This window comes from Cololabis saira, chromosome 7 (assembly GCF_033807715.1).
Source record: "Cololabis saira isolate AMF1-May2022 chromosome 7, fColSai1.1, whole genome shotgun sequence".
NCBI classification, from domain to species: Eukaryota; Metazoa; Chordata; class Actinopteri; order Beloniformes; family Belonidae; genus Cololabis; species Cololabis saira.
This window is the reverse complement of record NC_084593.1, coordinates 38,452,345-38,467,278: the sequence shown is the minus strand read 5'-3', so window position 1 is coordinate 38,467,278 and position 14,934 is coordinate 38,452,345. Positions and strand designations below refer to the sequence as shown.

At 43.2% G+C, this 14,934-nt stretch overlaps 1 protein-coding gene across 1 annotated transcript in view; it reads right to left on the bottom strand.

Moving 5' to 3' along the window:
* psd2 (pleckstrin and Sec7 domain containing 2) overlaps positions 1-14,934 on the bottom strand; it is a 43,602-nt gene extending 28,668 nt beyond the window's left edge. Inside the window, exons 1-3 of the mRNA XM_061725852.1 lie at positions 14,412-14,934; positions 6,734-7,230; positions 4,883-5,647 (exon numbers count right to left, since the gene is read on the bottom strand). Coding sequence (XP_061581836.1) covers positions 4,883-5,647; positions 6,734-7,149 — 1,181 coding nt within the window. The 5' untranslated portion in view covers positions 7,150-7,230; positions 14,412-14,934. The remainder of the gene's footprint in view (positions 1-4,882; positions 5,648-6,733; positions 7,231-14,411) is intronic.

Sequence of the window (14,934 nt, the reverse complement as noted above, 5' to 3'; positions counted from 1 at the left end):
GAGGGATTAATACGCAATAAGGAAGGAGAGAGGAAGCAAAGTCATTTGGTGACACAATCTACAAAAGCTAAGAATATACTGTACATGCACACAACAAACATGAACGTAGTAGTGGTGAATAGCACCCATTACACAGATTGTAAGTGAATTTCAGTGTTAGTTCCTCTCCCTGCTAACTTAAAACTAAACCATGCATTCTGACAACCCTTTAGAAAAAAAGCAAAAAGATTAAATGCTACCATGGTGTTTTCTTTATTGGAGTTGAAAACTCATTCTTAAAAACAATGCATGCTCTTTGACAAGTGTATAGACAAATCTGATTTGCACTCAAACTGTCCATGTGTTAGATTTAAATCTGCTGAAAAAGCTGAATAGACATCAAGAGAGTAAATTAGATGATGTGAGAGTGTACAACTCAAACTTTCCCTTTAGGACTGACTAGCAGATGTATCCACTCTAGATTTAAGCGCTCAAATGCTTGGCAAGCTTGGCTAGCACATTGCAATTATCACACACTTACACACATGCACACTCGCATTCACTCCAAGACCCTGCTGGTCTTGGGGAAGCTGAGGAGATGATGTCATGATATAAACAATGGCTCATTCAGCTTGGCGCTGGTGGTCAGGAAACAAGACTGTGCTTAACATCTGCAGATTGGAGTGACGCAGAGGAAAGCTCTGAGCAGTGCAGAGATCCAAAATCCTCCAGTCATCTTTTACTTCCTCAGACTGAGCTGTGAAGGACCGGGGGAGTCGACGAACGAATCCCAGCAGTTTGCTGAGCACATTATGTCAGAGGTCTGTGCATCTACTTGGTTTTCCAGGCCATTTGAAACTGCAGAAACGGTGATGCAGGCAGAGCTGGAAAAGGTTGCAGAGACCAGGCAGGAAAACCTATAGCCATAGTTAGTTATAGCCATATGTGGGTTTTCCCATATGGTTCTTGTTATCAACTTCCTCCCTCGCGGCCCTTCACTGTCTTCCTCAAAACATTTCAGTGCTATTAAGGTAATTGTATGCAAGAAAGTGATGTCAGCCGTTCCTGCATTCACACAGTCCCATGTGGTCTATGTAAATGAGGGTGGGAATGTATGAGTTAGTATTCACAGAGAATAGTCTCAATATTGTAAATATCATCTGGTAACCCTCAATCCTGCTTCTTGTTAAAAGCTCTTTTGTCCTGTATACATGCTTTGTAGTTCTGCAGTGGTGACGTTATCTCTCCTTACTGTGCAAGCATGCTTTTAAGCAACATGGTTGAAGGCAGCAAATATCTCTAGCCTGCTGATTTTGGCATGAACTTCATTTGTGTCACGGTCTCCGTCGTCACCAATCTCTGGCGCAATAGTCCTGCTTTAACAGGCTCACTGATACCATGCAAATATCTACTTTACTTTGCTCTATCTTTAAATACTTCTTCCTGACGTTTCTAGATACCATTTACGACTGTGAATGTGAAATTCTCACTTAAGTGCACAAGTAAGGGCTCTTTTCTTTTCCAAACCCTTAACACACTGAGCAATAACCTACATCATACACCATGTATTTTACTGACTGGCTGGTTGTTAGACTTAAGTTACTCAAGTTACTCTGAGTTTGCATGTATGGACAAATTACTGTCTTTTGAAAAGCTTCTTTCACCTCCGTCTAATCCTCCCTGCCCCCTCTCTCTGAGCATACATTGTTGGGTTTTCGCTTGCTAATGCCACCTGCTGGTTGAGCCAAGGTCACAGCAAGTTAATCACACTTGAGAAGACTTCCACAAACTGACATACATTGTCATTCATCGAAGCACTTTTTAAAGTGCATTCATCAATTTTGAAGCCATTTTAAATCTTATGCTATATTTTTTTTTGCAACCTTTAAACTTTTTGTCACAGAATTTTGCACCTGAAACCTAATTAACTGCCATACTTCAACATGCAGATGAGTATCATCTCTCCTTTCCTCTTCTTCTCTTTTCTTCTCTCAGCTCAATCCAGTTTTTAATTATGAGAACGTCAAAAGTCTAATTGGGCACCATTGTTCATGTAGTGTGTTACTGGTCTGGACCTTTTTTCGTCTTCTCTATATGTTTGCAGGCCGCATCAGTATCTGCCGTTATACATCATTTATAGTCATCGTACATAAACTAACCATGTTCATAGAGCTCTAAATTCTTCAGCTAACTGCTAATATATTTTGCCTGACGTAATTTTTTTTTTTGGCACTTGTGGCCTTTATTCAAAGTAGGTGGACAGGAAATGAGTACAGGGTGAGGGGGGAAGACATGCAGGAAAGAGCGACAGGCCGGGATTTGAACCTGCACTATCTGCATGAGGGCGACAGCCTCTGTAAAGGGAAGCTGCTCAAACCACTGAGCTGTCCAGGGCCTGCCTGATGGAATATTGACAGTACATTTGTGTCTCTCCCACCTTTGTTCTCCATCCTCTCGTTCTATCCCTCCTATTTTCTTCCTCTACAGCCGGTTATGATCCAGGTCCTGCTCAAGGTTTCTTCTCTCTTAAGGGGGAGTTTTAACTTGCCACTGTTTGGCTCTAGGGGAGTTTTTTAATTTCATTATTGTTTTTTTTCTATATTTGCTCGGGGGTCATGTTCTGGGTTTTTGTACCCAGGGCCAATTTTTATTTCTAATAGACAATGGATAGATTGAAATCGAATTGAAGATAACTATTTCAATATCAAAAAACAAAAGAAATCATTAACAGTAGCATGCAATCCTATTTTATTATCATTTTAGGTTAATTCTACAAGACAAATTGAATATATTTATATTTTGATGATGGCCCTGTGATGGTCTGGCGACCTGTCTAGAATGTGCCGCTGCCTTTCCCCTGCACAGAGCTGGGCTGGACTCCAGCAGACCCCATGACCCTGCATTGGAATAAGCAGGTAGAGATAATAGATGGACGGGTGGATGTTTATGGCCTTATTATCATTTCTGTTTTTGGCAACTGCTAGAGGTAATATGAGATGCAGAGGTACAGTAAAAGCTTGTGTTAGACATGACTGAACTCCAATAACAGTCCCAAAGAAATTCACCCAGGACACAAAATAAAGCCAAATGTCCAAACTTCCGACAAGGATTTTCAGACTTATGTTTAAATAAGTTAAACTGATGTGCTGTAAGGGGAAAATGGACAAACAGGGTGTTCATTTCATATGCCTCAAACAGAAAATGAGCAGCCAGCACACAATCCACTGCTTTTGAAAATCCAGCCAACCAATCAGAACAGAAGGGGCCCAATGGGAGGGGAGCATTAAAGAGAAAAGAGCTCAATCAGCATTTATAGACGGTAACTATATCTGCTGCAACAATGGACGGAATGTGAAAAACACTGTAAACATATTCCAGCAGACCCTCAAATTAATATGATGAAATGATTCTTTAATTATTAAATTCACACCTTTACAACAAGAATGTGAAAGGTGAACGCAGTCATTTTTGCTGCTCCAAAGACTGCACTTCTCCGGCCAGATCTCTGATGTTGTTCCCAGGATCTGCTGAAGCCACTCCCCCAGCTCGGGGGTCACAGGTCCGAGTGCTCTGATTACCACTGCTTCCTTTACCTTCCACATCTTCTCTTTTTCTTCCTTCAACCCTTGGTATTTTTCCAGCGTCTCACGTTCCTCGTTCTTGATGTTGTTATTGCTCGGGGTTGCTACATCCATCACGACTGCTCTCCTCTGGAGTTTGTCGACCACCACAACATCTGGTTGGCTCGTCATCACCAGTTTATGAGTCAGGATTTGGAAGTCCCACAGGATCCGTGCTCTTTAATTCTCCACCGCTCTTGCAGATACAGTATCTCCCCAAGGCTCTATAAAGGCAAGAGCCTTTGGGACTTCCAACCCATACTCATACCCATACAGATGTTTTTGTACCCTATTCCAGCTACTTGGTTGTGGCGCTCCATTATTCAATGTATGCCTTACCTGATATGGTATTACACCCAACTATTCTGTGCTGGATTGTCTGCAGGAGCATCGTTGCACAGTCTGTAGTTGGGATCTTGTCTCGTGTGGTGGACCTTGGCCTCTACCGCTCTTGTGGCTGATGCCTTTTCTTGTGCTGCTATGATTGATGCCTCCATACTGCCCCTCTGTACCTGCCTACTCTGGCCACTCGTAGGACTTGTCAGTGACTATTGCTAATATTCCAGTTACTGAAACATTTGGAATATTCCGTTTACATGCGTGAGCAAACAGGGTTATCCCCGTATACATGGTAATTAATAATTTGGGATATCTGGATCAAAACAGCGACGCGTGGAGAACGTGATGACGCAATTAGCGTAATTTCCGCTTCTTCTTCCTGTATCCAAATTCAAAACAAATGCTTCTTCGCGCAACTTTTCGCTCACCTTCTTGTAAATCTTGCTATCCCGGTACTTTCTACCGTCTACAAATGCCGTTTATAAGTACGTCCTGGACTCAAAAGACCAGGATTCCTTGCGAAAAGAGCATGCGCAGAAAACAAATTCCTGTTCCATTTGATCGGGATATTCCGTTTGGCGTTTACATGACCGAATATTCGGGTTTTAAAAGGAGTAACCCAGGGGTCATATTGGGGTTTTTAAAAACCCGAATATGAGCAAATTCGGGTTATTCAAAGGGGTTATTGGTGTTTAAATGGCCGTGCAAATTCGGGATATTGCCAATATTCGGGTTTACAAGGGTTATTGACTGCATGTAAACACAGTCACTCAACCACCCCTTTAGTCTGCATCGATAAATTGCACACATGGGTTTCACTGTCCATGATGGGCCCCTTTTCTTCCACCTTTCTTTCTCTTCATATTAAACCCTTCATATCCTTCACAAAGGGGGTACACATTATGTTTAGGGGACACATGAACTGAAAGTGAAGTGATCCTTACCTGACAGAGTTGACCATGGCTCCGCAGGCTTCCACGGCTCCTTGCAAATGGTATCCGTTAGGGACAGCCCAGCGTCCAGGCTGGCTCAGCACAAAGTCCGACCTGCTCCCCGGTATGGTCGTCCTCAGTGGACTTCCCCCTATTCCCGCCCCTGCTCCAGCACCAGCGCTGGTGCCTTCCTCTGCAAGGTCCCCGTCCAGGGCGTCTGGTCCAGCCTCAGCCCCTTCCTGCTCCTGAACAGTTGCCAGCTCCAGCTCCAGCGGTTCGGGCCCCTGCAGAAGGGCCCTCTGTTGGATGAGCGGGGTCAGCGGAGCTTCAAAGCTGACGCAGCTGTCCGTCTCGTCTGTGAGTGACAGGACGTCCAGGGAGTCCAGGCTGCTGTAGCACGTGCCGCCCCTGAGCAAGGCAGACTCTACTATACGCTCAAATGTGGAGCTAAAGCCGTCTTTGTTGTCCACCTTACTTTTCTCCCTCTCATCCTCCTCCAAGTCTATTTCTTCCTCGTCGTCGTCATCCTCCTGAGCATGAACCTGCTCAACAATGTGCTCGAATGCAGAGCTGAAACTGTCTTCTTGGTTTTCTATCTCGTCTTCTGTCTGGAACTCCTCATCGTCTTCTTCCACTTCAGTGTCCGCCTGTTCTACAGTCGTCTCAAAGTTAGAGCTGAAAGTGTCGAGATGTGTGTGTGTTGCCCCTTCATCTCCTCCTTCGTCGTCCTCGTCCGCCTCATCCACTTTGTCCTTCACATGGATTCCATTAGCCAATCTGTATTGACAGGAAAATACATTTTGACCTTAAGCGTGACTCAACAACAGTTTCTTTTCAAGACTCTCACACAAACAAATGACAGTGTTCCTCTTGCTTGGCAAGTACAGAAATACAATATTTCAACCTGAATAGTCACAAGGATAATTGAAGCTGTCTGAAATATAAAACAGAAATGAAAACTAATCTGCCGGCATCTGTCAACCCCTCATTTAAAGGAGCTTGAGGCTCCTTTTAAGAAATGAGACTCTCTAGCGCCACCCTTCGCCACGACGGCCGTTGGGGGTACTGCAGCCAACAGTGAAGCCGGCACGGGAGAACGGGGAGAACGTGCATGCAGCGTCATGTGACGTCACATCCGCAGCCCAGCACGGGAAATTCGGGACCGAATTGCAGCACATTTTGCAGCAACAGCCTGTTCAAGGCAAAGGAGAGATACACTAGAGGACTCATTCTTTTGGGTTTGGAACGCTTCATCTGACATTATTACTAGAAAACTTAAAATGTATACGGATTTTTTTCATAAATCTTGCCACAATCCGGCCTCAAGCTCCTTTAAAATTGAAATAATAGGATCCTACTACAGCACTTGATCAGTTCCATATATGACAGATTTACAGTGAAGTACAAGACATTACAAACCCATAAAAGCAGGTATGCTATTTCTGCCACGTTTTAAGCTTTGCCCCCCCCCCCCCCCCCCCCCCCGCCCCCCTTTAGTATTTGAGTCTGTCAGAGGTAATACTGTCAAGTCTGCCAGTTACTGGCTCATTCTGCTCTTTTGTGGTTTCCTTTTCTGCAGAGGCTTCTTGCCGAGCTATCCGGTGAATGTGAGTGAGGCTCATTAGGGAAATTATGTACCAGGAAACCAAACTGAGAAGGCAGTGTGCCACTATATATCTTATATATTCAAAATGAAGTAAGGAAACTATGTGTGTGTGTGGTCGTGTCTGTGTGTGTGGATGAAAGTTAACAAAAACGCATTGTGTTGGACGTCCAAATGTGAAGAGATTTGGAAGAAAAATGTACACAGTTCATTTGCAATATAGAGTTTTTGCAACATTTAGTATAGTTTTGCTCACTAACCGCCCAGCCTGTTGAGAGGTAGTTGCTTTATCCTCTGTAGACGATTGCTTGTCTTCATTTTCCTTGCCCTCCTCTTCCTCTTTCATCTCCTCAGCCCCTCGTGTTGTGTGCTGATGTTCCTCCGTGGTGCTATCCACCCAATCCCTCTCCAACTCACTTTCTCCTCTTTCATTTTGCACTTCTGCCCTCCCCTTTCCTCCTCCGTGTGTCTCCTGCAGTTCTGCCTCCTCTTTTCCTCCAGTCTGCTCTTCCTGTTTCCCCTCCTCTGCCCTGTCCTGGGCCCTACCCACTGGCCTGTCCTCGACAGCCTGGCTGTGTGTCTCTGCTGGCGGGTCCGTGCCGGGGGCAGCGGCGCTGGAGTCCACTAGGTTCTCAGGTGGGGTGGGAGAGGGCAGAGCCTGCCCCTCCTGGGTCATGGTGCCCTTCACCGAGGGAGGCAACTGTCCACTCCGGCTGGAGCTGGAGACCAGAGGTTAAAATCAGCAACCACTGGGACGCTGGAGGAATAACAACACAGACATAGAAACACACAGGACAAGAGAAGAGAGGAAGATTAGCTGAAAAAACATAAAGTGATAACTGAAAACGATGAGATGTAGAAGGCAATAACACCGGTAACCAGTACTCGAGTTGAGGTCCCCCCTTTCCATCCCTTATGTCATTTCATCAATGAATGTGGTTTTACTGCTATTTCAACATTTAGAGTCATCACCAGAAAAATAACACCAGAAAAATGTTACAATTCTCACCTGTTTCAGGTAAATTTTCACTTGAAATAAGTAGGAAAATCTGCCAGTGGGACAAGATTTATCTTCTTATTACAAGCAAAAAAATCTTGTTCCACTGGCAGATTTTTCTACTTATTTCAAGTGAAAATCTACTTGAAACAGGTGAAAATTGTTGTTTTTTCCAGTGATGAGTCTTGTTTATGAGATTTTTTTACTAAAATGAGAGATTTTAACTAGAAATAAGACAAATATTCTTGTTAAGATTTTAAGTTTTTGCAGTGATCCATTTTATTTATCCTGTGAAGGGCAGAATCATATTGATTAGTTCAGAAAACTGTTTTTTATTGTTGTGTTTTGATGTATTTGATGTAAGCCCAGTGGATATTTAAAGCTTACAGAAGGCTGCATTTAACTGCTGCTATGTCATTCCTGCAGTATTTCTGCAGGTGTTTTGGTCACTGCTATTATTTGTAATATATTATATTATTTGTATATATATGTTATATATATTATCAGCACAAATTATCTGTCCCCATATGATAAAATCCACCATCCCCCCTGATTTTTTTTTTCGAGTACTGCCGGTAACTGAGGCACAAACCAGTAAAGTCATTTAATTATTTCTTGCTACAACTGTCACAGAAATCACACTCATTAAAGACAAGGCAGCTCCTGACCAGATAATACCAAACAGTTCTGAAAGAGCAGAAAGGGAGGAGACAGCAGATGAATAAAGCCAGGCAGGCATACAGACAGAGATGTAATAAACCCAGCAGACTCCCGTCAGCATTATCCTGCTATTTCATTGGCTCTGGTCAGAATGGAGATTTCTGCTTTCACTGTGCTTTGTGTAATTAAAATGTAAGTGTGCATAATTGTAACCTCACTGGTGTCCTGTAAGTTTTATGTGCACGTTAACCTGAGCAGTCAGACCTCTGACTCCAGCTTTACTCAGACTCAGGGCTTAATCCTAATGAAATGCTCTTAATTATTATTCTGCAATGTTTTCAACCTTTATCAGTGACTTAACACATGATGTTATTCTTTCTTGATAAAAAAAAATGCATTTAATGAAAATGAAATATACATTTTTGATATATTTGTAATTGACAATTAATAAACTATGAGTCTAACGTTTGAGTGAAGTCTTTTTTATGAAGATTTCTTTATAGTTATGCAGTTGCAAATCAAGTTGACAGGCTGAAGTACAATTAGTGTAACTCAGAGTAAAATAATATTCTACAAATGTCAAACATCTTTTTTAAGTAGATGTGTAGATTTGGTTGCACAGAACAAGGAGGAAACAACCGTGTCTGTCTGATTTGACCTGAAACTCAATACGCATTAGATCTCAGCTCTGCTGAATCATCTGCAGCCAGGGACTTGTAGCAGAACTGCAGTAAAATATTCACTGCATTCACAGCTTTTTCTCGTGGCCTAGTTAGGCAGAAATTAACATCCATAATCTGCCTACAAAACTTTGTATAATAGGCCAAAAATTATTCAAAAAGTAGGAAATATCTATTTCGGACCAGGATGTGAACTAAATGTGTTTCTCCTCGATGTTACAAATGCTTTGACTTAGCCTCTTAGTATGATGACACCATACGCCTATTACTGTAAATGTTTTATCAGGGCTGCAAATACATGATGCAAATTATGCAGAACCCAAAAATAATCATACAAATTGCTTCCTAGTTCCATGCCCCCAGTTAAAGCAGAACCTTTTGCCTATTGCAGACTTCTTGCTGTCACAAAACTGTTACAGCACTGTGGGGAGTGGGTTTGTGAATGCTATTGTTGAGGCACTCAAAAATAACTAAGAATAGAAAATTAAATCTTTGCATTTACTATGACATCTTTTTCAAATATCAATCTGAAAAACCACAAACTGTCAGGTGTGGTGGAGTTTTTTTTCTTTTCTCACCACCAGCCATGTCTTTTAATTGCAGCCCTCTCTAATCCTCCTCCCTCTGAGAGCTGTGGCTCTCACCTCAAACCTTCAATTCATCATTGATGATTGGCTTACTTATTTGTTTATTTATAAATATGTAGCCAAATGGTTTCAGTGTATTCCATATGCATAAACATCAGTCGTTTGGAGCTTAATACTTGACTTCATCACTGCATTATGACACATTAAATGTGCACCTCAGAGTAAAACATCTAAAAGCATTTCCAGCCTAACTATTCATGTAGTACCAGCAGACTGTCCTCAATTGTTAAATTGGCATAATTTCAGGATAAACCTAAACTCAGATATTGAATATTTGCGTAATAATTTCTGACCTTCATGAAACGAGCCACTACAAACATCCAGAATTTGCATCTGTTTACGCTATTCCACAAAGTGGAATTTGCACATATTACCATGCAGTCAAATCCACAAACACACACTGACACACACACACACAGACACACACACACACACACACACACACACACGGACACATACAAGTGGAACAATGTCCATAAGTGGAAACTGGATAAGTGGGAATTATTCGTCTGTTCCTGTCTGTGTGTCTACAGTAGACTGTTTTCATCCAACTCTGTCCTGTTCATGTGTTATATGTTATGTTATAAAATTCAATCTCCCCTCTCTCTTTTCTCCATCTCAGCCTTTCACTTAGTGGTAATTTTTCCTTTGCTCTTATCCAAAAGAGGACTCTTGAAATGAGAAGCACTGTGCTGAGAAGAGGGAGCAGATGTGCTCAAGCCCCCCTGCATGGCCAGCTAGAGAAAACATAGCCAATGACAGAGAAGGGGTGTGTGTGTGTGTGTGTGTGTGTGTGTGTGTGTGTGTGTGTGTGTGTGTGTGTGTGTGTGTGTGTGTGTGTGTGTGTGTGTGTGTGTGTGTGTGTGTGTGTGTGTGTGTCTATGTGTGTGTGTGTGTGTGCGTGCATGCATATCTGTAATTGTGGGGTACCATGAGACAAATGGCGTGTCTCTGAATCTAGGTGTTTCTTTGTGTTGTCAGCAGAACACTGAGGCTATAGGGCCTTATCAATTTCCTTTAACTGTGATCGGACCATATGCCAATCATCTGAACAACACAAAAACGCAAACACATACGAAGCCCAATGAGAATGACGTCGAACAAAAGGCCAGTTTGCCATTTAAGGCGTTTCTGCCACTTAAATCTCTCTGAGCCGTTTTTTTCTGTTTCACAAACACAGACACACATAGTGCAAACAAATACCACAGACATACACCACGCTGAATATTATTGATCTACTGAGACGCAGTGCTGTAGTCCACTGAGAATCTGACACTGACAAGCTTGACTACAGGCCCCAGAAAAGCAACACTACGGCAGTAATGGGACTGGTGGTGAAAGACAACAATGAGAATACCAGGAGAAAAGATCTCTACAAAACATGAATCCCAATTAGAGGAGATGACGGAGGTGCTGCTGCAAGGAATCTTGGTGTTTAAGGTCTATTAAATTCACTTCCCATTTGTGCATGCTTTCCACTTTATTCTTTAATTTGGAAGACAATGTAGTTCAGGATTTGGCACGATGCCAAACTGCTCCAACTCTTAACACAACAAAAGCAGCTAATTGTGCTGTTGTTTACATGACTGCTCAACCCTGGTTAATCCAAGAATGGGCAAAAAGAAAAAAAAGAGTGAAATGGAGCATGCTAACCTTACCTAAGTTACCACTGGCTAGCTATTTTAGAGTCCTTTAATTCGTGTTAACCTATGATGCTAACTAACTTTAGTTTTCATTCATTCTGATCACATCTGTCAGTCCATGCTCATTTCAAACGTCTTTACTAAAAAGATCTGGGATTGCTGGAGCTCCCCTACAACACCCATTTGGTTAACTGGATGATCGCAGCCACCCAACCCCAGCTAGCCAGAAATGGCTACAGCCATCAACCCTGGCTGGTCAAGGGTTGACCTGAAATTTCCAGTGGTGTTCCTCGGGGGGGTGGAAGAGGCCTGGTTGGAGCTGTCAGGTGTTCTGGCTACCGGGAAAGTTAATTGTTGATGAACATCCTTCCTGTCCAGCTACCAATGACTGGCGGCCATCAGCCAAAGACAAAGGTGGCTACTGGCAGCTGGTGTGGCTGAGCCACCTCTGCCCCCGTAGCCCACCAGGGCAGTCAGTCAGTCGCTCATCAAGCTGTTTCACACCATGGGTCACTCTTAAAACCACACCCCTAATTATGCATGGGTTTGTGGTTTAATATAATTCTATCTATCTATCTATCTATCTATCTATCTATCTATCTATCTATCTATCTATCTATCTATCTATCTATCTATCTATCTATCTATCTATCTATCTATCTATCTATCTATCTATCTATCTATCTATCTATCTATCTATCTATCTATCTATCTATCTATCTATCTATCTATCTATCTATCTATCTATCTATCTATCTATCTATCTATCTATCTTATTGTGAAAGTACTACTCTGCCTGCAGAAACAGTGAGCATCACTGCAGCACCTTTCCCTGAGTTTAAGTGGTGGAGCAGTCCACCAATCGACCACTTTCAACTTGTCTGACCTCATTACATTCAAAGTGCTGCCCACAGTAATTTTAAACAAAAACGTTTGTGTGCAGCTCTTTTGTTTGTGCTGCGTGCCACCATGAGGGTTTCTTACTAAAAGCCAGCAACACAAGTGCTGTGAGGGACACATTGTTGATGCTTCGGTGCACTTGTTGACATCAAGCAGATTATCACGTTTTTCCAAGATGTAAATTACACTACAAACCTATTAAGCATATACATACTATGTCTTATAATTTAATACCAGATTTAATTAAGAAACCAGCATGAATGGTAGTTCAAGTCTTGTAATATTATTCTGTCCACTGGGAAATTTAGTGGACGCAAAGAAAAAAGTACGTAAAACATAACAAACACGTATGGGTGTCAAAACTTGCCTAAGATATTACAACAGCTACTGTAAAGATCAAGACCCTGGGAATACACTCATTACACTTTTTATCAAGAGCTAATTAGCAACCCAGATGAGTTTATAACCAGCTGAAGAGATGTTTATGATTAGCATACTAAAGACACAACAGGAAAATGCTTCCCCACTCATTCCCTCTTCCTCTCTTTCTGCATCTATCAGTGACACACACTGCAGTCTGACTATAAATGACCCACTGACCCTGTTCTTAATATGGCTCTGCAGCCCGCACACACACTCATGCAGAGATAATGTGCTGTTTTCAAAACTCTGGTGCAGGTGGTAAGAGGAAGAAAATCATTCCATGATTTCCTGCTTGTGAGGCCGGAGCAGGAAATAAAAGAAAAAAATGGACTTGAACGTAGTCCAGGGTGTTTTCCTTGCTTTTGTGCCTGCTCACAATAACTCCCACCAGTGGAAGCACACAGCCTGCATCGACACACTCAAGCCCACGGCCTTACAGTCAGCCAGCACCCCCAAACCACCCCATCAAGGTCAACCATCCTCTCACAGTTTGTTTCTTAAACACATTTATCTGATTTTCTATCTCACCACTTAAATTCCCACATTATTACAGCAGTCACGCACTGGCAGGTGAATGAGTGGAAAGTCTGACTTTTCAGTTCATTATGGGTTTTACCTAATCATTTGTTTCTTCATGCTCTGAATTTCGAAATTGTTTCATGTTGTCTAATAAAAATGCCTGAGCACTGTTGTAGATTAGCTTCAGTGCTAGTCAAGTCATGGGGGGTGGGGGCAGTAATGACAGTCAAAAGAAGAGAATAAAAGAGTTCTTAGTTATGAGCTACTGTTGGTGCCCCTGAATATCTGTAATGACATCATAAATACATTTGCCTGGGAGGGTCGACGGTTGTATTTGGGAAATGAATTACAATGGATCCAAATGAGACGTGTAAATGCCTATAATTAAGATAATAGCAACTTTGCTTTCAAGATGAAAACCAAGCAGCGCTCCAACACCTGCTTAAAATGAAGGCCTTGCATCTTGCAGAGGGAACGAAAGTGCATGGCCTTGAAGCTGCTCATTCTAACCTTTCTTCTTGAAGTTAAATTAATAAATCTATAATATTTAGTATTTCCATTTAGACATACTCAGACTGTGTGACAGTTTTTTTTTTACACTTTTAGATATTGTGATGATCTTAGGACATGTGCAGAGACATATTTTTGCTCGGGTATGTGTGTGATGCTTTCAAATTTCTATAATCAGGTTACTATATGTAGATTTTTTTCTCTTACAAACCCCCCAATATACTTACAGACCTACTTAAACAAACACCAAACCCATCAGGCTTATTGTCTGCCTCTCCCCTGTCCCTCTCCCAGTGTGTGTGTGTGTGTGTGTGTGTGTGTGTGTGTGTGTGTGTGTGTGTGTGTGTGTGTGTGTGTGTGTGTGTGTGTGTGTGTGTGTGTGTGTGTGTGTGTGTGTGTGTGTGTGTGTGTGTGTGATGAGAGAGAGAGACAGAGAGAGAGAGAGAGAGAGAGGGAGAGCAGCGCCAGACAGCCATGTCCTCCCAGCCTCCTCCAGCCGGTAACCATGACAACAGAATGGCTGGGAGACACGGTCCAAGCTCAATTGAGGCCGGTGTCTTTCTTTTCCTCCAAAATAGACCTTGGTCTCGTTTCAAGTTGTCCCTCTAAAAGGCGCAGAGGAAACGCTTTTGTCCTCGTCTTCTCGGGGGGACAAAGTGAGGGAGAAAACACTCATACCTCCGTAATAAAATCCCACGGCCCGCGGTGCGTGTTTTCCAGCCGGCGCTGGCTCCGCCAAACACCGCTGCCCTGGAGCCCGGCATGTGTGTGCCTATGTGCGGATATGTGCACATTTACTCATGAAAATAGAGAAAAAAACCCTCAGCCTGCATGGGGAAATGTCTTCTCTCCGGTCGCAGTTGAACTAAAACAGCTACATGAGATCAGCGCGGCTGTGGTGGAGAAGCGTTGATGCAGACGCTTTAAATGATAACACTTTAAACCTGGCACATACGTACCTGGACTCAGCGGGGAGAGCCGTCCTGTCCGTGGCTGGGATGAGTTTTCCCGGTGAGAGGAATGCCTTTCTGTCTCTTTATTCCACCCGTTTGGTCCGTGTGTCCCGGCTGCCTCGGAGCGAGTGCGCGGCGGTTTATTAACGTCCAGCGCTCGCTCCGCCAGTGCGCCGCCGCGCAGAGCGGAGCCGCCGAGCAGACGGACGGATGGATGGATGGATGAAAGGATGGATAGATGGATGGATAGATGGATGGATGGATGGATGATTCAGCGTCCTCCGTCCCCCCTCTCCTCTCCGCGGAGTCCCTGAGTGTCAGCCCGCTCCTCGCTCCTCTCCTCGCCCGTCAGCGCGCCCTGTGCTGCGCGGTCTGCTCGCGTCTCCGGGGCCTGTTGATCTGAGACGCTGCGCCCTGCGCTGCAGATCCGTGCTGTTTACACACGTGCCTGCCCTCTCTGACTGGACTTTAGCAAGTCCGACATGCCATTAAAAATCGCTCAGACTATATCTTTGTTGGAGACGCGGTG